The sequence below is a fragment of the Gossypium arboreum genome, chromosome 13 (genome assembly GCF_025698485.1).
Source record: "Gossypium arboreum isolate Shixiya-1 chromosome 13, ASM2569848v2, whole genome shotgun sequence".
In the NCBI taxonomy this organism is placed as follows: domain Eukaryota; kingdom Viridiplantae; phylum Streptophyta; class Magnoliopsida; order Malvales; family Malvaceae; genus Gossypium; species Gossypium arboreum.
Genome location: NC_069082.1, coordinates 9,306,295 through 9,331,957, shown reverse-complemented (window position 1 = coordinate 9,331,957; position 25,663 = coordinate 9,306,295). Strand labels below are relative to the sequence as shown.

Here is a 25,663-nt window from a genome sequence, read left to right as displayed (position 1 = left end):
GAGTAAGGAGAAAGAAGATTTTCTTGCGAAGGAGATCAAAGTGGAGTGTCTTGAGAGCCGACCTCCCCCAAAAGGATTAGAGATGTATATAAGAGAATTTTTCAGAGTCAATTCTGAGTCAATAGAGTAGATCAAATTTTGGGTCGAACTCTTTTATATTTTATTATAATTCCATAACATTGTGACTAATAAAATCAAGTATTATTATATTATCAACTACGAGTTCTACTATAAACTTTAAAATTTTGGCACATTCGTTAATTAAATTTTAAATAATATAAAAAAATCTCAAAGTTTTTATTTTTACTTTTGAAATTAGAAAAAAATCCACTAACAATAAAAATAATATTAATCATAAGTTTAATATATTGCCTGATATTCAACTTTTAACTGCCCATTATCTTTTTTTTTAAAAAAAAACTTTGGGTCTCTTGTGAGGCCCACTAGCATTATCCATTGTGCCCACTTCCTTTGGGGTCGTTGATGATTATCCTATCCAAATTAAATTAAACTAATTTATTAATAGTTGATTACTCATTAATCATGCAATCAAACACTAAACTTGTCGATTCTACGTTTAGCCCACTTTTCAAAACTAACTTAATTTTGGCTTAAATTTGCTTTAAATAAATTGCATGAATTGAATCACGTCACCATATGTATACGTATATGTATATTTATACATAAATGAAAATCAACACTTGTCGTTACCCATAATCCACTCTCCATTTCCATTTCTCATGACTCCCCTTGCTGCAGCATCCTCAGAAGCAATTTGAATTGTTCTATCGATGTAAAGATTGATCCAACTATCTGCTATATACGTCTTCTCTGTGAAAAAAAAGAAATTAGTTTTACCCATATATATGAAATCTTAACTATCTCACCTGTATTCCATGAAACCCCTTGAAAAAGAAAAAAGTTTTGATTTTTCTAAATTCACCAGGTAAGTAAAAAAAGTAAACATAGCCAAGTTACCTCATTGTCAACTAATCTGGCAGGACTCTACAAATTAACCTTTAACTACGGGAGAAAGTCTCCTGCAAAGAAGCTCCCATTTATTTCATTTGGAAGAGCTTGCATCCATATTACTTTAGCCGACAATCTTTGATAACGTGGAATATCTTCCAAATGATGATCACATATACCAAAAGAGCTATCATATCCTATTTCTCTCTTAACACGCTCCACGTTAGTCAACAACTTCTGTTTTAAAACAAGCCAATAAGAAGAATATGACCATTTGGAGTCCTTGAAATTTCCATGAAAAATTCTACTTTAATATTTAAACATAAAAATAATATTTTAAACTTAGTTGACACTTGAGCAAGTTAACTTGTTAACTAAATCATATTCAATTATCTAATGACATTTCAATTTTGGGGTTTAGAATTCAGAATCTAAGGTTCGAGGTTTAGAAATGATATGAAAAAAATTATTGAAATGTCATTAAATAATTGAAAATTGACCATGAATGATTTGACGAGAAGAGTCCATAAAATAATTTCTCGTTATATAGGTTTACTTTAAAACCATATATAAATATAGTTATTTTCAACTATTAAGGGTTTTAAGTATGACTCTTGTAAATTAAAATAAAAATTAAGATTTTTTTTAATAAAATTAGACTTCATTCCAAATTTAATAAAATAGATATAGATTGCCGGTGGGGACCTGTTTTGTAAGATTCGTAATATGATTTTTGAATTAGTTGAATAAAACAAAATTGTCCAAATAATTTTGAATTTTATATATAATAAAAATTAAAGTTGGTAAGGGAGGTGGATTTTACTTTTGGATTAAAAATTAGAATAATCCCTGCTTGCCGGCCGTGGAAATTTGCTTGTTGGTCCCCCTAGGATTTATTAATCATTGTTCGGTACAAAAAAAGCTTAACTAATAACTACCATAAAAAAAAATTAGAGAATATCAGACTATTCGAAATTCTTCTGTTTCCCGTGACAAATTTTCGTTTTAGGAGATATACTATCAGAAAAATAGAAAATATTTTATTATAAAATTAAATTAAATTTAATTACAAATTATAGGCATTAGTTCATGAACAAAGTAAAGATGCTCGAAGCTGATGGCCTTACCTTGCAACAAAAATGTGACTAAAAGAATGTTGGCAAAATCTGATATTTAGGGGGGAATTAAAATTTAATTTTTATGATAGTAAAAATATAATTTTACTATTTTAATAGTTTATATCTTTATAATTTTAAAAATATTAAATTAAATTTTATCATTTTTAAGAAAATTTAAAGTGTAATTTTACATTTATTAATTTAAAATTTTAAAATTTTAAATAGCTTAAATGAACATTTTTTCATTTTGAGGGGATCGAAGCCCTTAGCAACCCCCTAACTACGCCCCTGCTTTATATCAAGTATTCAAGTCTTGTTATGTAATCTTTAAAAAAAAAAACTCTCATATTATTTTGAATTTAAGTATTAACATGCATATTTTATCTAAATTTATTATTATTTATGTTCGAATATATATTCGATTTTTAATTTATTATACTTTGTATTGAGTTTATTATAATTCTATTTAATTGAACATGTATTGTTTGTGATTTACACTATATTTATGATTATATTTGTAACTTCATTGATAAATGTGATTAAATTTAAGGGCGTAGCTAGAATGACAGTGCCTGCCCCTTAAAATGAAAACTTTTACATTTAGACTCTTTAAAATTTTTAAAATTTTAATTAATAAAAGTAAAATTACACTTTGACTCTCATTAAAAATAATTAAAATTTATTTAATCTTTTAAATAAATTATAAACATATAGGTTATTAAAATGATGAAATTGTATTTTTACTATCGCAAAAATTATAATTTAATTTCGACTCCCCACAATAATTTTTTGACTTCCCTCGTGATTTAAAGTGGGTTTGGATGTTTTACCTGCAATTAGTATCAGACAAAAATTAAGCTAAACGCATTGCATCGCCCATTCAAACCTACACTAAATTTAACTTTCTATAACTCGTTTAGCATGATAATAGTTAATATAATTGAAATTTAAATATTATTCGTATAAAAATACTCGATCAAATTATGGTTTTGGTGAAATTTAAGATTTAATCTTTTAATTTAATTTGACATAATTTAGTCTATATCTTTTATAATGCATTAATTAATCTAAATAATTATCATCGTTAATTATTTTAAATTAAAATGTTGCATAGCTTTCTGTTCCTTAGAACCACCATGACAACTCATCGTATTTACATCATTTTTTTTGGAAAAATGTTTTTAAAAATTTATGTTATTATTTTAATAAAAATTTAATAATTTTAATAAATTTGATTAATTAATGACTGTAGGAAAATTAAAAGATCAAATTACGCCATAAAATATAAAAATTAAATTTAACACTGATTTTCTTTAATCAATGAAAAAGCGAAGGTGAGAGGGTTATATGTCAGAAAAAGCAAAGAAAAAAGAGAAAAAGCTGACTTTCTCCGACCAATCACATTTTTCCACGTATTTAACATTAGATTTCCTCTTTGCTCTTTTCGCTAATCCCAACCCAGTTTGATTCGTTATTTTGAATTTTTCGAGTAGTTCAGTCAGGGGGAAGCCAGGAATTTCATTAAGGGGCGGTAGGTGCGAAGTTAAATTATATAATATATAAATATATATATATATATTTATATATAATTATTTAAATTTAAAAATAAGTTATTAAGATAGATTATTTGTCTAATTTGATTGTTATTTGAATAATTTTTAATTTAAAAATATTCTATCGATTTTAATAATTACATGTCAAACAATTAAAATATTCAAATTTTAAAATATTTTAAAATATTAATAAAACATCTTATTTAAATATTATATAAATTTTAAACTAAAAATATAAAAATATATAATATTTTTTTATTTTTCAAATATTATAAATTTTGTTTGTGGTTACTTATTTAAAATATTCTATAATTATTAAAGTTAATTTCTAAGAATTATAATATATTAATTATTTTAAAAAATAAGAATGCATTGACTAAGACGTAAAATAAGTAATATTCAATTTGTAGTTTTGTACTAAATATTATAATGATTTAATTTTTACTTTTATTGTGAGCATAGAATGAAAATGTTACTAACAAATTAATTAATATAAATATACATATTTGATTAATTAAAAGTATAGAGAAAATTAAGCTAAAAGTGTTATTTTCATTACAAAATTAGTAAGACTAAATTAAAAATTTTGGAAGTTACATATAATTTTTTATTATTTGAAACTAATGATATAAAGATAATTTAAAATTGTTGTGTGCGGGGGTCGGGTAGGGGTGTTCAAATTTCGATTAAAATCGAATTAATCGGTTGAACTGATTTAATTCGATTAATCGGTTGGTTAATGATTTTTGGAAGCTTGATTATCAATTAGTTCGATTCGAATCGAGTAATTAACTGAATTAACTAAACTTAATAATTAATAATACAAATTATATGTAGTTTTATTCAGTTAATTTGGATAATTCGATCAAATAAACGTTATCAATTTTTTGATATGTTTTATACTTGTTTTAACAAAAATATATATAAATTTCAATTAATTTTTTTTAAAATTTAGTTAATACTAGTTCAATTCGTTAACAGTTTAAACACCCCTATAGTCGGGTCCCTACTTTTTCCTCTTAACTACTGCCATGAGTTTAGGTTTTCTTTATATTAATTTTAAGATTTAAAGTTTTTAAATTTTATTTTAATAAAATGATAAAAATTAATTTAATATTTTAAAAATTATAAAGTATAAAATATTCAAATGATAAAATTATATTTCTATTATCATAAAAATTATAATTTAATTTCTACTCTTAAAAAATTTTAAATTTTACCCTTAAAATAAAATATTCCAACAGTTGACTCCAACCATCCAACCAAAACCATCAACACGCTTAAGACTAAAATTATAACATTATTGTATAACGTATGTCAAATGATTATGACGCATGAAGTTGCGTGAGTAGAGTACTTTTTCCAAGAAAAAAAAAAAAGAGAAGGATGCATGAATACCCTTTAGAATAGAAGATTTGTGGAAGAAGGGCAGCCGGTTTTTTGGTTTGTTCAATATGGTCCTATGACTGGTTCATCTTTGTTTATAAGGCACAATTATTGCCTTTTGCTTTGTCTTCTACGCTAAACAATGTATTTAATTAGGCTATTTGCAGTGATGAAGATAATGTAAAACGTGGGGGAGTTGTTACTTGGATACCTATAATTCATAAATAAAGAAATATTATTATAGTAGTGAACTTATTGATAAAATAAAAGCCATGCAGTTTTCAATTATAATTTAAAGAAAAAGAGATGTATGATTTTTTTATTTTTTAATTTATAAATATAATTATAGTACATTCACAATTATATTTACAAATAATATATTTAAATAATTAAAATAAAAATAAATTAATATGAAGTATGATTGATGACAATTAAAATATATATGGACCTAAATAAAATAAATATGAGTAGAACCCATCACGAAATTTAAATTTAAATTTTTATATTAATGTTTGATGCAACGATAATGTATAAAATTGTATCCTGTTAATAAATTAAATGACGATAATTTGTTAAAAAAAAAGTTGAATTTAGTTTTTTAAAGATTATTAATAATATTTTTTTGTGCGACTATTTTAGATTTTGCATTGTTTCTCAATTTGATTTAATTTTTATTGTGCCTAGCATGTAGATTTTAGAATTTGATTAAAATATCTCATAAGTTCTTGTACTCTTCAGTAAATTAGAAGTTTAACTCTTATACTTTTATTTTTAGGAATTTAATTCATCTATTTTTAAATTTTAAAATTAAGGTCTAAATGTTAATACTATCAAAATTATTTTCTTAAATTTAGTTACTCCAAATTTTTGGAGAACACATTCATGGCATATTTTAAGGTAAAAGTACTAGGGAAGCCTCTACATTTGGAGGTAGATTACATTTTGGCCCCTCTAATGCAAATGAACAAATTAGCTTTTATACATTTTGAAACATGCAAATTAGCCCTTCGTTAATTTTTTCTCTTAAATGATGATATGGAACATTAAGTCCATGCTGAAGTTTATTTTTTATTGGTAAACTATAAAATTGGTCACCCAACTTTGCCTTTCGTTCTATTTTGGTCACCCAACTATTAATTTTTTGATTTAGTCACTAAACTTTTTAAAATTAAATATTTTATTCACTCTAAGCTTATGCAAGCTTTTTTATATTAGTCTAGCAACAAAATTAGCCTTATAATGTTTACACATTCTATCAATTTGATCCTAAATATAACAAATTCAGCAAATTTAGCCCTCAATGTTTACAAAATTTGTCATTTTAGTTATATTCTAAAAATTCAATAAATTTGGCCCTCAATATTTACCAAATATTTCACTTTAGTCCTAACTCTAAAAATTAAAAGATATTTTTAAAAAAAATCAATTTTAGCTTTTTATAACCCATCGGCTAACCCATGTGAGATTAAAATAAGAAAAAGAGTACCTCTTTCAAGCCACTAGCAACAATTTTTTTACTATAATTTAGGCTTCATCTTCTTGGCAAGCCAAATTCTCTCGTTTGGGCACCTCCCACACAACCTTTAGCTCAACGATGAGTTGCTTATTTTGAACATTCCTTTAGTTAAGGATACGTTGTTGCTCTTGCTACTCCTTGAAGCGAAGTTCTTGTTGAGAAAATTGATATTCTAAATGTCATGGTTTCTCATGGGGTTTTAAGTCAAGGAGTTGAGGACCTGATGCTTGTTAGTGAGAACCCTGGTCTACCAGAATGGGAGTCACAGTTGGTAGAGTTTGCGTAGCTGTGAAGTAGGTTACAACTTCTTGCAAGCAACAAGCTATGTGGTTAAATGATCTAGGAGGGGTCACGCCAGATTATGATTGAGCTGTCATAGAAACTGGGGGAGTTGTAGTAGTTGGAAGGGTGGTTCCTATTGTGTGGCGAAAGCAACAAGGTTGAAAGATTGGGAGTCTCTTAGAGCCTTTTATCAGTTGTTCTAGAGTGGAAAGGAGGACACACGTATATTACAAAGAGGTTCTTATAGGGAGGGAGAAAGAAAGAAGGGCATATGAAGAGTTCAAACCAGTGGGAGTTCTTGAGACAGGTGGGATGGGAGCGTTGGATGGAACAAAAGAGTTGATATGGTTGGTTGAGTTATTGGTCTGGTTGGTTTGGTCCGCGGGGGTGCCATGCACTTTGGAATTATGAGGCCATGTTATCCAGACTTAGCGCACCAATTGTTGATACAATGTATAAGGGAGGAGTACAATGGAGAGAAGGGTGGTTGTTATGAAGTGTGGTTCACCCAATCAGGGCAGAGAACAGAAGGTTATAGAGAGTGAATGTGAAGAGAATGTAAAGGTTGAGGGTTGAAAAAGCGTTGATAGAGTGTAGACTTAGTATTCTTTTAAAGTTGATCCTCTATTCATTGTCCTTGGAGGTATTTATAGGCAAGGGTCTCGTGTAAAATGGTGTTAATGTGTTGGACTCACCATCTATCCATCATTATGAAGCACGTGGAGGATGTCTTCAATAGGATAATGATATTTGAACAGGACAAATCTTGTCATTCATTTTGACTCGATGGGATAAAGTAGTTGAGTACACATGATGTTTGGTCACCAACAACTTCATATTCTCAATGAAGATTAGGTCATCCGTTGTCCGGATTAGCTCGTAGGTACCCTCTCGACTTACTGATGGCAGCCTTACTGTTCTGATTTGCCATGTGTCTTGACATGGATAGGGGTATAACAGTGTTCGAATAATTATTATTTGAACCAAATTAGTACAAATTACAATTGAATTGAAAAATCAAAATATATCTAAACTAAAAATTAAGACAAATCTAGACATGACTTGCACATAGTAAAACTTAAACCCATAATAAATCTTTTGTAGTTCTTAAGATGCTATATGAAAAGTGAATGTGCTTGTTGAAAATAACTAATAGTAATTTTTTACTTGTCGCCAATTAAATTTTAGTTTAGTTTAGTTTAGTTGAGATTGTTACTATTATAACAATTAGAAGGACATGGATTCAAGTACACTTAAATGTGTCTTTTTTTCCAATTAAAGGGTGGAGAGAGGTTATAAGTATAAGTAAATTTTGTATAATTTTTTTCTTGTTTTTAAAAAATAAAAATAAAATTTTATTAATTTAGTTTCAAAAATATTTTTTATATTATCTTCCATTGAATTAGTGTAACTTACAATAATTTAATATTACCCACACCAGCAATCCTCTAAAAATTGAATCATGTTATACATTTATGCAGCTTGTTTTAGGGTCCAATTGCTCAACTATGGTGCATCCTTGCTATTTTGTGGTCAATTAGTTGAAATTTATTTGAGAAAATTTTGGTGCATTTTCCATGAAAAAGAATACCAAACATAATATAGCATACTTTTAATTTTGTAGAACAGGCATTGTTTGAAATTGGACCATGGTAAGCGCTTCTAGAATATACATAATATATATATATATATATATAAAAGATGTTTGGTATTTGAAATATAGCTTATTTTTTACTTAAATTTAAGCTTAAATTTAGTTCTAGTAATTTGATTTGACATACCTACGTTTTAAAAAAACCATATAATTTTTAAAATTTTTTAATTCGTCTGTTTTTTATTTTTTGTTTTGTCTAGTGACGGTGTCAGCTTTCGAGTTGATTATCTCTCGTCTTTTCCTTTCTCATCAACCCTTTCTTTCTTCTCATTCACTACACATGTTTGCTCTCTTTTCAGTTTGTAAATACCTGTGATAGACAGATGACGGTGCCTGTCGTTCGCTAAAACTTCATCGGCCACTAGAAGTTTTTCTAGAAAAGTGAGTGGCTCTCCGTCAACTTCTAAATTTGTTTCTGTTTTGAGAGTATTTCGGAATAATAAATGATTTCACGAGTCGATTTAGACCCGTGTTGTCTTAAGTTTTATATTTTTTTTGTTTGCTTTTCCATTGTTTAATAAGTCTCCAGTTTAGAATTTTTTGTTTGCTCTTGTAGCATGTTTTTTTAGTATTGCTTATGCATGAAATCTTAGTTTTACAAGTGATTTTAGGGATGATTTTGTTGTCATCCTCTCTAGTTTGGTGAATACTCGATTCTTTTGTCGATTTTTGCTCGTCACTTTGGACTATTCGAGGTTGATTTCCTTATTGTATTAAGTGTTTGCAATCAATTCAGATATGTCATAATTGAATTATGACAAAGCCAATTGTCAACATGTCATAATATACTATTAATGTAGCTTGTCCTTCACCATCCATGACAAAATATTTATTATTTTTTCTTAAATTATATGATTTCATTCATCGAACGAATTAATGAATTTACCTATATATAGTACATGCCTAATCACCCTATATTATGTTACTGACCTATTGTTGATCAGTTTTTGAAGTCATGGTAAGACCACGTCACCCAACTAATGATAATTTATTAAACAATAAATTTATTTTTTAAATATATACAAACTATCTAACACATTTAAATATAATTAATATATATTTAATAAAAATGTAAACATTGCAACCAAACCTTGAGGTTAAACAAATCCATTCCAGGCAAAAAATTGTTTAAATAATTTGCATAATTATGAATTAACGAAAAAATTAAGGGGGTAAAAGCATAAATAAAGCAAAGTATGATAGAGTCCCTAAACTAAAGCATTAGTTTTTCCTTTTTTTCCATTAACTAAAGCATTAGTTAGAAGAAAAGACAAAAAGTAGCGTGACATGGGCACCAGCTGGCTCGCCTTTCACAAATAAAATAAAATACAATTTAAAATAGGTGAGTTTCATATAATTTATAATTTCAACATCGTCCCTCACAAGAAATTTTTTCACTAAGTCAATATGTTGTGGTAGAAAAATTAAATATATAAAATAAAAAATAAAATTGGGAAGAAAATTTAAATTAGATTCAATTTGATTTGATTTGAAAAATATGATTACTAGATATAAGATAGCTTTAGATAAAAAATATTGTACACATTTTACGGATTTAATCTCACTATGATCTCGAATTTGAAAATAGATAGTTTTTTTTTAAAAACAAAGGATTAGTAAAGGACTAATTTATCAAAAATACATTGTATAGGGACTTTTTATAAAATTTAACCTAAAAAAGTAAATGCAGGTAAACAAGGCTCTAAAGCAAATGATAATTTTGTGTAGGGGTGAAAATATCTTATAGGTCCTTTTATAGGAATCAAAATTATTAATTCGATTAATTTAGTGACTATATTATTAAAAATTAAATAAGATTAAATTTTACTAGAATTAATATTTTTATCAAAATTTATCATTTACTATTTAGTACAGTTAATATTTTTGAAACTTTATAATTTTATAAATGAAATATTTTGTTTAGAGTTAAAATTACAGTTGAAAAATTGTTTTTGGGTATTTTTAATAATAAGTATTAATTCTATTAAAATTAACTTAAATCAATTTTTTAATAATATAAAAATTAAATTAATCTATTTAATAATAAAAAATTAATTTTACCTGTGCACTACAATAAACTACCTGACAAGTATTTTCACTTTTATGTATATGTTAGTCCATAATAACGATTATAAGTTGAATTTGGATGTGCAAAGATATCAACAAAAGATACATATCTCGAGAGAGAGAAATTTAGCTATAAACCGTTTAATTAAGATAGTATCTAACAGAAAAAAAAGTTGGTGTGCCAGTGTTTAACAGAAAAAAAAGTTGGTGTGCCAGTGTTTACTGAAACTCATACAAAACTTTTAGCAATTTTTCATTACCTTCACTTTTAACATAATTAGTAATAATAAATTAACTTTAATTGATAAATGGGAATGTTTTATCATTTTGGTTGAAAAAAATTACATTATTTTGAAAAATAGAAGATTAGTGAATGGACTAAGTTCGCCAAAAATACTGAGTGTAGGGATCAGTTGTAAAATTTAACCCGAAAAGTAAAAATACAAAATAAAGAAGAAGAAAAAAATGAAAGAATAGAAAATGGGTGTTTAATGATGGATAGGATAGATATTGCAGCAGCTGAAGAACAGAAGCCGGAGAGCTTCCATGGTGAAAGATGAGAGAGACAGCAGAGGGGATTGAAAGAGATGGCTATGAAAGCAAAAAAAAAAAGGGGGGGTTTAAGGGAGGTTTTTTTTTTTTTTAGGTCCACCAACTGGTAGTTAAGAGATAGAACTCCTTAACCAAACATATCTTCAACAACACCCAAAGAAGATGAAGATGAAGAACGAAGAGTAAGAATTTCAAACAAAAAAAGAAGGAAACTGGGTTTTAAAGCAAGAGCCTTTGGAAACTAAAAAGTTATATTTTTCCTCCCTTGTTTTTTATTTCTCAAAAAAAGAGATAAACAGTTACAGGGTGAAAGGTATCATTCATGGTATATAGGACCATAGGGTTCCAAGATTATGAGTGAAATCTCTCACGTGGGGTTTGAAATGGAAATGATGGATGGAGAATATATATGATTAGTAAAAAAAAGAAAGATGAGCCAAAAAAAAAGTGATGTAATTCATTCATTGCCATTTCCTTTACCTCTTTCTCTCCCCTCCCCCTCCCTTTAGTCTGAATATTGCTATCGTTATCCTTTTATTTGGAGCAACACACAGCTAAGGTTTTTTTTTTTATTTAGAATTTTCATGTGCAAAATTTTCGATGAAAAAGTGAAGTGTTGGGTTGTTCTGTGTTCTTGGGATCACAAAGTGTTTGGTTTTTTTTAAGGATTTTGCTCAGCAGATTGGGTGGTGTCTTTGAGAAATCCTGTTCCCTATAACTTCAGCAACTGTTACCGGTTTCCAGGTATTTTTCCCCCTATGTTCCTCTCTTCACTTTCTTTCCCTTTTGTGAAGGTTTTTTTTTTGTTGGGATTTACAGGTTTTGGGGTTTATCTCAGTTCTTTGTTGTCTTCTTTGTTTCTCAGTTCATCTACTTTGTTTCTCGTATCCTGTTTTATCATGTTTCCCCTGGTTTGAGTTTTGTTTTTATGTTCCTGGATTCCTGTTTTTAGTTCCTGTGTATTTTTCATATATTCTTCTTTATACTTTTGTTTAAACTTCAAAGTTTTCAGTGTTGGTTATGATAGTAGTCCTTTCATTTGCCTATTTCAGTTCGATTTCATGACTATGTAATTTGACTTGAACCGGAGCGAGGAACGTTTCGAGATTGAGAGAAATATGGCTAGTTATTACACGGGTTCTGATAATCAAAGAGATACTGCACCGATGATCTATTTAAGGGAATCGATGCCTGGTTCGTTTCTAGAGGGACCGGTTCTTCCTGGTAATACGATGTTGTATATGAGTTCAGGGTCATTCTCAGATGCATTTGCTGGGAATTCTCAGCAGCAAAACAACTGTGTTGAGATTCCGACCGTGGAAGCTGCAACTTCGCAGCAGCAACAAATCTTGTCGAACCTCGATTGCTCGAGAGAGCAGGATTTCAGTGGTTGGAGGGATGGTAGAAATGAAATGCCAGCTATGCATCTAATGGGCAGTACTTCTGGCATCGGTCATGATGGCCAAAACTTGCAAGGTCAAGGATTATCTTTAAGCCTTGGTACCCAAATCCCTTATCGAAACCCCAGTTCGGGTTTTCCTAGTGGTAATCAAGAGTCAAACAAAGGGGAATTATCCGCATTTGGAATGTCAAGTATGGTAAGAACTATTCCTAATTCCAAGTATCTCAAGGCAGCACAACAACTGCTTGATGAAGTTGTTAATGTTCAAAAGGCTCTAAAGCAGCCCGATGGAGAGAAAAACCGGAACTCGCTAGAAAATCGGGTGAAGAGTTCCAAGGAAGATGATGGGGGTTCAAAGAATGTGCCTGCAAACCAGCAAGAATCCTCCATCAACTCTCCAAAAGAGCTTTCACATGCTGAAAGACAAGAATTACAAAGCAAGTTAACGAAGTTGTTGTCGATGTTGGATGAGGTAAGATTCAAATAACTGTAATCACATTTTCCCGTAAGCTTTCTGGAGAAACTCTTGCAGCTGGAGTCCTAGTTGAATCTTTTTCGTTATGGTTTCGGACAGAAGCTTCGTTTGAGTTGTTTGATTTGTTTGTGTTACTTTGTTCTTTTTCCGGACAGAAGCTTTGGGTTGGGCCTATTCTCTTGGTTTTGTGTTTACTGTTTTATTGTGTTTGTTTTTTCTGATTGTGTTTGATGTTGAATGGTTATTATTTCAGGTTGATCGAAGGTATAAACAGTATTATCATCAGATGCAGATTGTGGTATCCTCGTTTGATGCGCTAGCAGGGTGTGGAGCTTCTAAGCCTTACACTGCACTTGCACTACAGACTATATCTCGCCACTTCCGGTGTTTGCGAGATGCCATTAATGGTCAAGTTCAGGCAACACGTACAAGTCTAGGGGAACTGGATGCTTCGGAAAACAGTAAAGAATTAAGAATTACTCGACTGCGTTATGTGGATCAGCAGCTAAGGCAACAGAGAGCTCTTCAGCAGTTTGGTATGATGCAACAACATGCATGGAGGCCTCAGAGAGGGCTGCCCGAAAGCTCTGTTTCAATACTTCGTGCTTGGCTATTTGAGCATTTTCTTCATCCGTAAGTTCAACAAAACACTTCCCTCATTGATTTCTCAACGTTGTACTTACTGCTATCTCAATTGTCTTCCAGCTACCCGAAGGATTCTGATAAGATCATGCTAGCAAGACAGACAGGCTTAACTAGAAGTCAGGTAATTAAAGCAGACGCAATTAGCAGTGCTTTCTAGAATTCGATTATAACAAATTGTTTGGTGCGAGGAGTGTTCATTCGAAACTATCTGCTACATGATGGCTTCATTTCCATAGGTTTCATCACTGATGCTTTGATGATATATTTTCCATATGACCAGGTTTCTAATTGGTTTATAAATGCTCGGGTGCGTCTTTGGAAGCCCATGGTGGAAGAGATGTACAAGGAAGAATTTGCTGATGCAGAAATGGACTCTAATTCTTCATCTGATAATGCGGTCAAAGCAGCAACAAAAGGCGATACAATGACCTCTGAGGACAGAGGTGAAGATTTGCAACAAAGTGGGAGTTCATCAGCGACAGAAAGATGTAGCAACGGACAGTTGATGGATTCCAAATCCGAGAATGTTCACGATGCAGATATCTCAGGGTCAACTATTGGAGCCGGATTCCTGAATGCCTCGTGTGGAGAAGCCGAAACCGAATATGTGTTACAGAAGCTAAGGGAGGAGCAGAGGCTTACTATCGATGACTCTAATATCTTCCCTGACGCAAGTGTTCCTCTGGATGGTGGTAGTCACCGGTTTATGGGTGCTTCCGGTTACAATGTGTCGGAATTGGGGAGGTTTGGAAGCGGTGTATCTCTCACTTTAGGATTGCAGCATTACGAGGATGGTAGCATATCTATGTCAGGTGGAAGCCATCATCAAAATTTTGTTGCAATGAGAGGGGATGATATGTACAATCATATACCAACTGAAACCGGGGATTTCGAATGCATGAATCCTAGTAACCGGCAGCACAGGTTGAGTTCCTCTAAGTTGTTGCATGATTTTGTAGCATGATACGTGCTTGAACATGAAGCACAATAGCCAGACATTGTCACCTCCCTCTCCAACATGGAAAACTATAAAAACACAGTTGTAATATATGAAGAAATTGATTGGCCATTCTGCATATTTGTAAAAATTACATAAAATTTTTCTTCATATGTTGAAAGAGAAAATATGTACAATTAGTATAGCTTTAAGGAAAAAAAAAGAAATAAAAGGTTGAAATTGGATTGTTGTAGGCGCATTGGACACAATGATTTTCAGTTTTGCAGTCTGCATGCTTGGTGGTCCACCACATATATTATCATGACAGGTGACATGATTACATTTTGACACGTGGCAAAAAATAAAAAATATCACGTCTAAATGTGAGGTTGTCATGTATTACTATATTAATAGTCATTAGTTTTACATTAACGTATTTTAATAGTGTTAGTCAAGCAACTAAAAATAATATCAAGTTAGATTTACAATTTTTAAATTTTGATATCAATTAAGTCTAAAAAAAAAAATTTAAACGTAAGTTGTTAAGTTTAGATACTTCTATATATATTAACCTTTAATTTCACTGCACATGACAAAAGTCCAAACTAAGCAATTTCACATTAGTAAATTCGGAACTAAAATTACAATTAAATCAAATTGGTTGATTGGATGAATTAATTTAAATATTTTTTAAATAATTTATTTAAGAATAAAGGTTGAACCAAGAACTATTTAATTTGATGAACCACTGGCTAAAACATCAAAATCTCCCAAATTTGATTAAAGGAATAAAAGTTTAAGTCTTTTCGGAAATAAATCAAACACTAAGCGTACATACGAATTGGAAGTGGCAGCTGTTCCGTAGAAGATGAAAGGAAAGCCTCGAAAACAAAGAGCCACCTTTCTCAAAGTATCTATTCCATATGGAAGCGCTAATAGCAACATATGGAGACGACAACTCATTGGACTCCAACTTCAACCACTCTCCTCGGCTATCTCTTCCCGCCAATTCCAATCCCCAAACGGAGGAGATGCTGTCGTCTCCTCTCCCTCTGCCTCCTGTTTCTCTCCTACACCCTCCCAATTCCCTTGGTAATTCAAACTACAACAAATTTTCCTTAACTTTCTTTTACTAAAATATTTTACTCTTTTTGCTCATCAACTATTCTTTTTCTTGATAATGAAAAAAATGATATTTGACTTACTTACAAACTGGTCAACCCAGTAGAGTGAGAAGCTTCCCTCAAGTCGAAGGCAACTATGCTTTGCACGTTTACATTTCAGGTACTTTTTTTGAATGGCCACAATTTTTTATCAATCGATAATATTGAATTGAATGAATTGCCTTTTTTTTATTTACTCTGCTAATTATTTCAGTTTTATACCGTCTATATCAAAGAAAGAGATGGGTCAATTTTGAAGAGAGTTTCATCCGTGGTTCCCAATTTCCATGTTGTGGATATTGATGTTCCATTGAATACACTGTCTAAAGAAGAACATAAACTTGAACAAGTGGCATTGGGAAGGGAATTCCATATAAGTTTAGGAAGGACAGTTCCTATTAGAGTTCACCAGATTTACTCTATTGTAACAATGCTTCGCCAAAAACTTCAATTTCAAAAGCAGTTTGATGCTATTCTTTACTATTATTATGCTTAGTTCTATTGTTAAATAAATAATCTTTGGGTTTTCTTCCTTATGATTCAAGGATATGTTTTGATCTTTGTTCTTATTGCAAGCAGGTATTGGATTGATTTTAACAAATGGGAGGTTTTTATCAATGATGATCGAACGCGCACCTTTCTTTCACTCGAAGTCGTTACGGGAGAATTACCCGAGGTAAGTGTGCTGGAGTTTTCCTTTTTTCTTTTACTGAAATTGAAATTCTTTTGCATATTAAGCTTGCTTTCATTGTTTATATATATGGACATCTCAAGTGAAAAAGAAAAGCTAAAGAAAGAGGATGATATACGACAACTTGATTGCCTATCTTATTTTGTATTCCAAGTTATGTTTCTAAAAGTGGTATATAATTTAGAGATTGATGCTTCAATTGGAGTAAAAACTTCAAAATCATGTTTATTTTGCACTAGTTTGTCATACTGGTCGGGTATTTGTTCTATTCTCATTTCCTGACAATTAAGTATTTAAGTCGTATCTGCTCAAAGTAGGATGGCTATCTTAAGTAGAACAAATCGGGATGCGTTCTTTTTCTTTTCCCTCTATATTCCACTATTCTTTTATTTCCAAATAAATGGCATTTACTTGGTTGCAATTAAATCGCAGATAACTAAGCAAATTCAGGTTGTTAACGAGGTTTATAAGCTTTACAATCTTCTCGAGTTCTATAAGGTCTGTGCCGTTATAATTAATTGCCAAATCTAATCAATACTTCATAAAATCAAGAGCAATGATCTTATTCTTATATTATATTGTTTGTCAACCTACAGGATCCAAGGCCTCGTATATCATTGGCTTGGGCACTAGGTGACGTTAATGGTTCCCTTAAGAAAGTGGTCGAGCAGGAAACAAAGTCATACGTCTTTAGAGGTTCCTTACAGAGTCGTATTTGTAACACCCCTTACCTGTATTTATCGTCAGAATAGGGTACGAGGCGTTACCGAAGTTTACCAAATTAATTTTCCGTTATTACGAGTTAAATACTATTCATTTACTAAAACATGTCATGACGTCCTTTAGATGGGCCTCCAAAGCCCAAAACATACTTCGGGACCAAACTAGAATTAAATCGAAACCATAGGGAATTTTTCGCAAAATCCCAAAGTTTTTTTTTTTTAGCTCGATATAACCCCTTTATAAATATCTAACCTTTCCTGCAAATTTTAAAACCGAGACCAATCCAACCAACCAATTCATTTCAATCAATTTGATACCAAATTATATTTCTATTATAATTATACTATTTAACATATTCATCATTCTTTACTTTAATGTATATTCATTAAACAAGTCTTAGTTTTTATATAATCATCAAACCTTATACATGCCATATAAATCAAAAAGGAAATTTACAAAAGCTACTGGAGATAATCTGGATAGTGTGATCCTCTGTGTTGATCCGATCCCCCGTATACTTCCATGTCAATCTACAAGAGACATTGAATACACTCAAGTAAGCTTATAGAAGCTTAGTAAGTTCATAGGCATAAAACATAAATCTTACCAAATATTTATACACTTATACAATATACACAATTATTAAGTTCACCTGTCAACCACAGTCATTGGTGAGTTCCCTTGTATAAACTCACTACCACTTATCCATTTCCTTTAATTCTTTTGGGCCCATTTGTCACTTATCATTCTTTAACCAAATTAGGCGGAAAATTAAGTACTTCACTTCCACTTTACCATAGTATAACTATGGTCTTGCGTATGATCACTTAACACTTTTTGAAGTCATGGTCCTGCCACGGTCTTACACTGATCACATTTATCACTTGTCACTAATCAGAAGCACTCAAATCCGACGTTCCGCTCAATTTGATCATTTATTCGATTTTTGAGTTGTTATTTTATTCTCTATTCATCAATAAATATATCTCATCATACATTATATAATTCATAAAATTAACATATAATCATTAAATTTCAACCATATGAACTTACCTGGGTCAATTTACAAAATTTGTGAAAGTTCAGGGACTAATCAGCTACTTTTTCTTTTCCTTGACTTGCTTCAGGTTCTCAATCTATCATTTTAAAATCATTCACTTATCAGTATTGGCTTCATCATCACTCTATTTCACATTCTTAATGCTTATAACCCGCTTGTAAGTAATATTATCTATAATTTCATTATTTACTTATGTATATTCCAATGCTATCCATCCGTGTCATAGTCACTAAATTATTTTTATCTTGAGCTACAGAACTCCAAATTAGGATCCACAAATTTTTCCTGAAACTAGACTCACATATGTTATTATCTTAAAATTTTCAGAATTTTTGGTTTAGTCAATAAGTACAGTTTATTCTTTAAATTCACCCCTGTTCTGCTGTTTGACAATTCCAACCCTTCTTCACTAAAAATTAATTATCTCCTCGTACGAAATTCGAATGATGTCCATGTTTCTTTCTATTGAAAATAGACTCATTAAGGATTTTAAAAATATAAATTTAAGACCCTAATTATTTTTATCCAATTTTTGATGATTTTCCAAAGTCAGAATAGGGGAACCCGAAATCATTCTGACATTGTCTGACAAAATCTATTGTATCTCATGATTTACAATTCCGTTGCTTACACCATTTCTTCTATAAGAAACTAGACTCAATAATATTTAATTTCATATTTTATTAATTCTATAATTCGATTTATACAATTTTTGGTGATTTTTCAAATTTAGACTACTGCTGCTGTCCAAAACTATTTTAGTGCAAATGTTGATTTCGATTTTTGCCCCAAATTTCACAGTTCATACAATTCAGTCCTTGCTCAATTAACCCCTCAATGAAGCTAATTTTTCCCAATAAATTCTTTACCTAGGAATTATAAGTTATTTCAAAATTATTTAAATTCAGAATTTCTACATAAAACCCTAACTTCAAACCCTTTCACTATTAGGTCCCAAACATTCACTTTCTATTCAATTCTTTCAATAAAATCAGCATATAAACAATTTAAAGCTCTAATTCCATGCTAAACCATCATATAATTCCAGCACATATTCATAGCAACTTTCAATTTCTTTCATAGAATCAAAAACTAATAAATTCAACAAGTGGACCTAGTTGTAAAAGTCACAAAAACACAAAATTTCAAGAAATAATCAAGAATTGAACTTACTTGTAGTAAAAATATGAAAAACCCAGCTTAAGGAAACCCTTATATGGTGTTTTTTTCTGATGAGAATGCAGAAAAATAAAGAGAAATCTAGATAATTCCACTTTAGTCCTAGCTTTATTAAGTAAATTTTGCAATATTCCAATTTTACCCTTAATTCTCCTTATTTTCTTGCTGATTTCATGCCTTTGCCGTCCAGCCCAAATAGACATTGGGTCTATTTTCCTTTTAAACCCTCTTTCTTTTTTTATTTAAGCTATTTAATTATTTTTTAAAATTTTACATTTATTACAATTTAGTCCTTTCTATTCAATTAACTATCGGAACTTTGAAATTTCTTGACGAACTTTAATACTAACTTATTAACACTCCATAAATATTTATAAAATATTTATAGCTCGGTTTAAAATTTTCAAAGTCTCGATACCTCGTGTTTTTATTATAATTATTTTAATATTTATTTCTAGTCCACCATTCGCTACTTCAAAAATTTTCCTAACTTCATATCTAACTTATATTCACTAAATTAATAATATTTTCTACTCATTTTTCGGATTTAGTGATCTCGAATCACTGTTCCGACACCATTGAAAATTTAGGCTATTACAGTATTTGTACAAGTAAAGTTGGTGGCATTGAGTGTAAAATTGGTAATAGAACACATATAATATGTAAATCTCCCAATCAATGATAGAATCTCTTCAAACTCTCAAGATGCAGCCATATTAGTTTCTTTATGTTACTTTATCTGTTATTTATGAAAGTCAGGATATAGGATTTGCTATTAATTCCTTTCTTATATTTGGTATATATAGGTCTTAGAATGCCCGAAAACTTAAAACTTGCATTTTTTTTTGCATGTCCAGAATGTGATTTGCGAAATCCATATAGTTTGACACATGGATATGTGGCAGCCTGTGTGGCTCACACAGCTGTGTGCCCAGCCCATGTGGGAGGGTCTAGCCCATGTGGCTCCTGAAACTTTTTCTGATTTTCGCTCTTTTTTTGCTTATTTTGCTCCAAAATACTCTCCTAAGTATATAAACATAAATTTAAAAGATTAGAAGCATAAAATTCACCATTTTACATCAAATAATCATTTAAAAATGCATTGAGAATGGGGTTAAAACATGTTACTTTTATCACTTATCACCCAACCTTACTGCATTTATAGAAGTCAAAAAATTCTTTAGATAACCCTAAACTAGGAATAAAAGCCGCATATAATCTCTTTTTATTGTCATAATTTAAAGGGTAAATTACACTAACAGTCACTCAACTTTAATGCAACTGACAAAGCTGTTATTTTGGTTTCAATTCAATTACTCGACTTTCGAAAAATAACAAATCAGTCCTACTAACTATTTACCGTTACAAACATAATGGAAAAGTGACCTGGCATTTAACAATATGCTTGTTGTCATTTAACCGACCAGTTGGAGGGTCTTTACTTTTCTCCTTTTTCGTGTCATTCAGTTGAAATGTCATTTAACTTCCTGTCAGCATATGATGGTAGTGAAAGTATTCAGAATCAAGTTAGTTGAATGACACAAATTCATCCTTGCATAAAAGCCAGATCACTTTTCTGTTTGAAACTTTGAACATCATGCTTCTACTATTAGAAGTTTTGTGCTAAACTTGCTTTTATGTGTCTTTTAATGAATCCTATAGTCTGGTCATGTTTGGTTGTATTTTTTCCATGCTTATTTATATCTGGCATTCTTTTTGGGAACTTGTTGAAAAATCATGAAGTGTTTACATTTGAGTTTCAATTTGTGGCAAAGGGTTTTGAGTTGTGAGGTACATTTGAATCGATTGTCAATAGAGGAAAAAAGGTGAAGAAGGAAGAACTGCATATCAAAGCGAAGGTAAAGGATATGAAGCCAAACCATGAGAATGAAGAGAAGGCTGAAGTTGAACTTGAATTTATGACCAAATCAGTGGAGAAGGAAAAGTCGAAGCATAAGGAGGATAAGGGGGAGAAACATAAAGAGAAGGATAAAAAAAAAACACGAGGATAGCGAAATTGAAGAAATGAATAATAAAGAGGAGCAAAAAAAGAGAAAAAGGAGAAAATGTACAAAGATAAAGAAGGTGATGAGAACATAAAAAGAAGAAGAAGAAAATAAGGATAATATGATAAAGATGAAGAAAAAAGGAAACCACAATGATAAAGAGGTGGTAAAAGAAGATGAAGAGAAAGAAAGAAGAAAAAGAAAAAGAAAGATAAAAAGAAAGATAATGAGAATGAGAAAGTAAAGACCCAATTGATCCTTCCTCTTTTTACCCTAAATCAATCAATCAATCAATCAATCAATCAATCAATCCATCTTTTCTATTTTCTTTAAACTCGTCTAAACCTTAGATCATTTGGCTCATCATCCAATGTGACAAGTTAACTAGCCATACCAGCTATCCTATTAGGCTTATAACAGAAAACGTTAATGGGTGACTGATTTGTCACTTTTTGATAATGTTAGTGACTGATTTGTTACTTTTTGAAAGTTGAGTGTTTGAATTGAAATCTAAGCGTGACTATTGGTGTAATTTACCCTTATTTAAACTCCTGACATGGGTGAAAATAAAGGGTAGACCATGGTTTGGCCTTTAAAAATAGTAAATTTATTATTTAAGCCTTAAAATTTTATAAAATTACATATTAATCCCCCAAAATTTTATAATTTATTTTTCAATCCTAAACCATTTTTTTAAAAAATTTAGCTTATTCTTCGATTTGACTTAAGCATCTTTGACTATCTCTAAGAATAAAGTTTAATGCCCTTTATCTTTGTCATGCCTCATAAGCAGTGTAATTTTGTAATTTTTTTTTGGAAGAAACACAAGCAATATAATTAAAAAAATAGAGTCAATGAAACAAGTTGAGAAGTTTGAACATTAAACTAGGGGTCCGTTTGTTTGCCAGGAAACATTTTACGGAAAATATTTTCCTTATTTTACGGTGTTTGTTTGATGGAAAATCAATTACATTGGGAAAACATTTTTTAAAACACGGGTAAATGAAGGCTCCGTTTGTTTGCTTGTATTTGATTTTCTAGAAAATATTTTCATCATTTTCCAATGTTTGTTTGGCTGAAAAGGTTTTACATATGGAAAATGTTTTCCAAGACACAAGTAAAATGGCTTTGGGTTCAGGAAAAATGCCTTTTGGATTTTTTGCGTCTGTTTGTTCTGTTTGGATTTTGCATCTTTCAACTACTTTTTTCTTTATTTTCTCTAATTGGATGAACGAGAAGGATTACTCACTATCATTCGCTTGACTGGGGTGAAACTTTCCCCCATTTTGTACATCAGTTCTAATAGGGGAACTGGGAGTGAGGTAGCAATTCTAATGGGAAACTTTCCCCCAATTTGTGAGTTCTATTTTAGTGAGATCGTTAACTTTTCTGATTTCATGCTTTGGTTCCTCTATCTACTTAACATTGGTAATGAAGTTGTAAAATTCAATGGTTGTTTCAAACCTAGAAGATTCTGTTGATTATTCATGTGAGGCATGGACATAAGAACAACACATTTTAGTTTCTTTGCATGATGGATTTGCTTGCATGTGTTATAGTTCAATGAGCATGGCATAAGAACCAGCTTATTCTATGATTTATAACATTTAAAATGCTCAAGTTTATGGTGTAAGCCTTTTGACTGTGTTTATGGTGATAACCAATCAAATTAGCTTTATGCCATCAAATTCTGTCATTTGCTATGTATAAGGAGCATGTGTTAGTTATTTGCAACTTTTGGGGCTGAAACATTTTGCATTATGACTATATTAAAGTTGCACAAAGTGGGTTAAAATTTACATACTGAGGCTTTTCATATAAAACAAGTTGCAAATGATTTGATAAAAATATTTACATACAGCTAAATACACACCTTATCATTACTAGAAGTAGAAATTTAAATATTACCATATTGTAATGTCAAATGTTAAACGATCCATAAACAGCGCACCATATGTTTACGGAAGTTGTTTGTATGTTAAGATGATTTGTTGTAATTCAAGAACTCTGCCACTGGTGTTTGCTCAAGTAATTCCCTTAATTCCACAAACCCTTAGCTTATTCCTTTGTATTTAATCTCCCATATGTGTTTCTCAGGCTGCTACTAGAATTTTAGCTCGCCAACTTGTACGACTGCGTCAACAGATAACTAATTTGCAAGGGAGTCGTGCCCAAATTAGAGGTGTCGCAACTCATACACTGGTTAAGTTTCTACAATAAATCATTGGTTCTTGGGGTGGTTAAAGTTTGCACTCCAGTACCTCATATTTCATTTTATGTGTTCACAGGCATTATATGTCAGCACCTTAATTTCTACTGGAATAAAAGGAGCAACTAAGGCAATGGTGGCAATGAACAAGGTAGGTACTTAAAACCTTGCTTTGGTAAATGTTTTACGATGTTTTTTTTATCAACCATGAAGTCCTTTTGAAACAAAAAATTGTGTGTAGACTAACACATAATGGATATGACGATTCTCTCTTCATACGGTCTTTAACCTTGAGAACATACCTAGAAAGTGATGCAGTGTAGACTAGCACATAAGGAGTCTTGCGAACATGACGTTGACTACTAACAATTAATTAAGATCGATTCACTTTGTCCTCAGTGCAAGGATGCTTACATTTTTGGTTCATATAGAAATCTTTGCAAGAGAGACTTAGAGCTTGGATCTGCTTGTGCGAGTGTGTTTTATGTTCTAGTAATGTTTGTTTGGATGTATTTTTTACATATAGAGATGATGTCGGAAGCTATTAATGAAACTTTAGATAAAGATGAGGCCGAAAAGGAAACAGAGGAGCTCACCAACCAGTAAGTTTTTGTTTCATTGCCATTATTCCCAGTAAGTTTTTCCCTTATTACTCTAATTTATAAGCTTTTAACTGATCAAGTGCTTAATGAGATTGGTGTGGATATTGCTTCTCAGGTTGGATTCTTGAAATTGACCTTATAAAAAAATTTCTATAACATGTTCCGTTTTTCTAATTACGAGAATGTGTCGATAAAGGCTTAACCTTGTCCCATTCTTTTAACAGTTATCTTCGGCTCCAAAGGGTCGAATTGCATCAAAAAATGCTGCTCCCCTGGTTAATGTCAAGTATGTATGACTTTTTTCGAGCAAAAGCTTCATAATTCAATAATTTTTGTTATGCACTATAATATCCTCTAGATAGGTCTGCGTCTGTTAATTGAACTTAAAAAACTTGAGCATTCTTTTCCTTGATCATTCACAAAGTACTCTACAAACAAAGTATACAAAATATTATATGTCTTATCATCACAAGAAAAAAAATAAGCCATCAAATTATCTGCTCAAGATTGAAAATACATATTTTGGAAAGTAAAGGAACTAGAAATGATCATTATAGTGGAGAGACAGAATTTGACCAAAATTTTATGTTTTACTTTGTTTTTCGAAAGTGTTGTGTATGGTGAGAGTATGTTACTCCACCTTCACACAAATCCTCTAGAAACATATTCACGTTGGGCACACACCAAAGCTTTTACAAATCTTGTTGGTGATTTGGTGCAGGTCCAAGCCTACCACTGATGTTGATGATCTTGAGAAAAGATTGGCATCTTTACGACGACTTTGATGACAAAAAGAAGGGAAATGTGTAAATGATATGAAGTACAAAACAAATTTTATATATTTATATATTATATTCATGAAAGACTTAGCTGAAATTATATATATGTTAGATAATGACCCAATACCTTTTAACTTCCTTAGATTGATGATTTATCTGCTATTTTTATAGTAGTCGTTTTACTCTAAATTTTGCTCCATTTTTGTGCCTATAGATAGCTCCATTTCTATTTGCTTTTCTTTTCTTTTCTCAATTGGATGCATTTTATTTGAGTCAATTTGGTATTTATATAAAGTTAATATGTAATTTTTGAGTTTGACTTGGTATTTGAACTATTTTAATTTTATATTTGTGCTTTTCCCAAATATTCATTGTAATGGTTTAACATCAAATTGAATATTGAAATTGAATTAAGATATTAAATTGGGACAAAAATGGTACCAAATTAAACATCAATGTAGACTTAGGTATCAAATTAAACATATAAATTTTGATATAAATTTTTTACTTTTGATATTGATTAGTCATTTAAATTTTTTAGTTTTAAGTACAATTAGAATCACAATTGTAATAATAAATAATATACATTTAAATAACTATTATCATAATTAATCATTACAAAAGATGATCATACTTTAAATATATAAAACATAAATTTATTAATATATATATATAATAAACTCAATTAAATAATA

General features: G+C 30.5%; 1 protein-coding gene, 1 long non-coding RNA gene and 2 pseudogenes across 2 annotated transcripts; 3 read left to right on the top strand and 1 right to left on the bottom strand.

Annotated features, from left to right (window-relative positions):
* Positions 1–604: 604 nt before the first annotated feature.
* Positions 605–1,248, bottom strand: LOC128286508 (uncharacterized). The gene is made up of 2 exons (XR_008277090.1): positions 979–1,248; positions 605–826 (listed from the first exon to the last, which is right to left on the bottom strand). It is a non-coding gene; the product is annotated as an uncharacterized LOC128286508 (long non-coding RNA).
* A 9,617-nt stretch (positions 1,249–10,865) lies between these two features.
* LOC108464214 (BEL1-like homeodomain protein 6) lies at positions 10,866–14,809 on the top strand. Its single transcript, XM_017764378.2, has 5 exons — positions 10,866–11,841; positions 12,150–12,971; positions 13,228–13,607; positions 13,680–13,740; positions 13,900–14,809. Exons 2-5 carry the CDS (start codon positions 12,216–12,218, stop codon positions 14,581–14,583), a joined length of 1,881 nt encoding a protein of 626 aa, XP_017619867.1. The 5' UTR covers positions 10,866–11,841; positions 12,150–12,215; the 3' UTR covers positions 14,584–14,809.
* A 670-nt stretch (positions 14,810–15,479) lies between these two features.
* LOC108462249 (uncharacterized) lies at positions 15,480–20,054 on the top strand (annotated as a pseudogene).
* A 2,547-nt stretch (positions 20,055–22,601) lies between these two features.
* LOC108462250 (vacuolar protein sorting-associated protein 2 homolog 2-like) lies at positions 22,602–25,157 on the top strand (annotated as a pseudogene).
* Positions 25,158–25,663: the final 506 nt, after the last annotated feature.

Bases quoted from the DNA above. Each gene is read 5' to 3' on its own strand.
- LOC108464214 (XM_017764378.2), top strand. From the start codon at position 12,216: ATGGCTAGTTATTACACGGGTTCTGATAATCAAAGAGATACTGCACCG. The intron at 12,972-13,227 runs GTAAGATTCAAA...TTATTATTTCAG, and splicing joins TGTTGTCGATGTTGGATGAG to GTTGATCGAAGGTATAAACA. The intron at 13,608-13,679 runs GTAAGTTCAACA...ATTGTCTTCCAG, and splicing joins TTTGAGCATTTTCTTCATCC to CTACCCGAAGGATTCTGATA.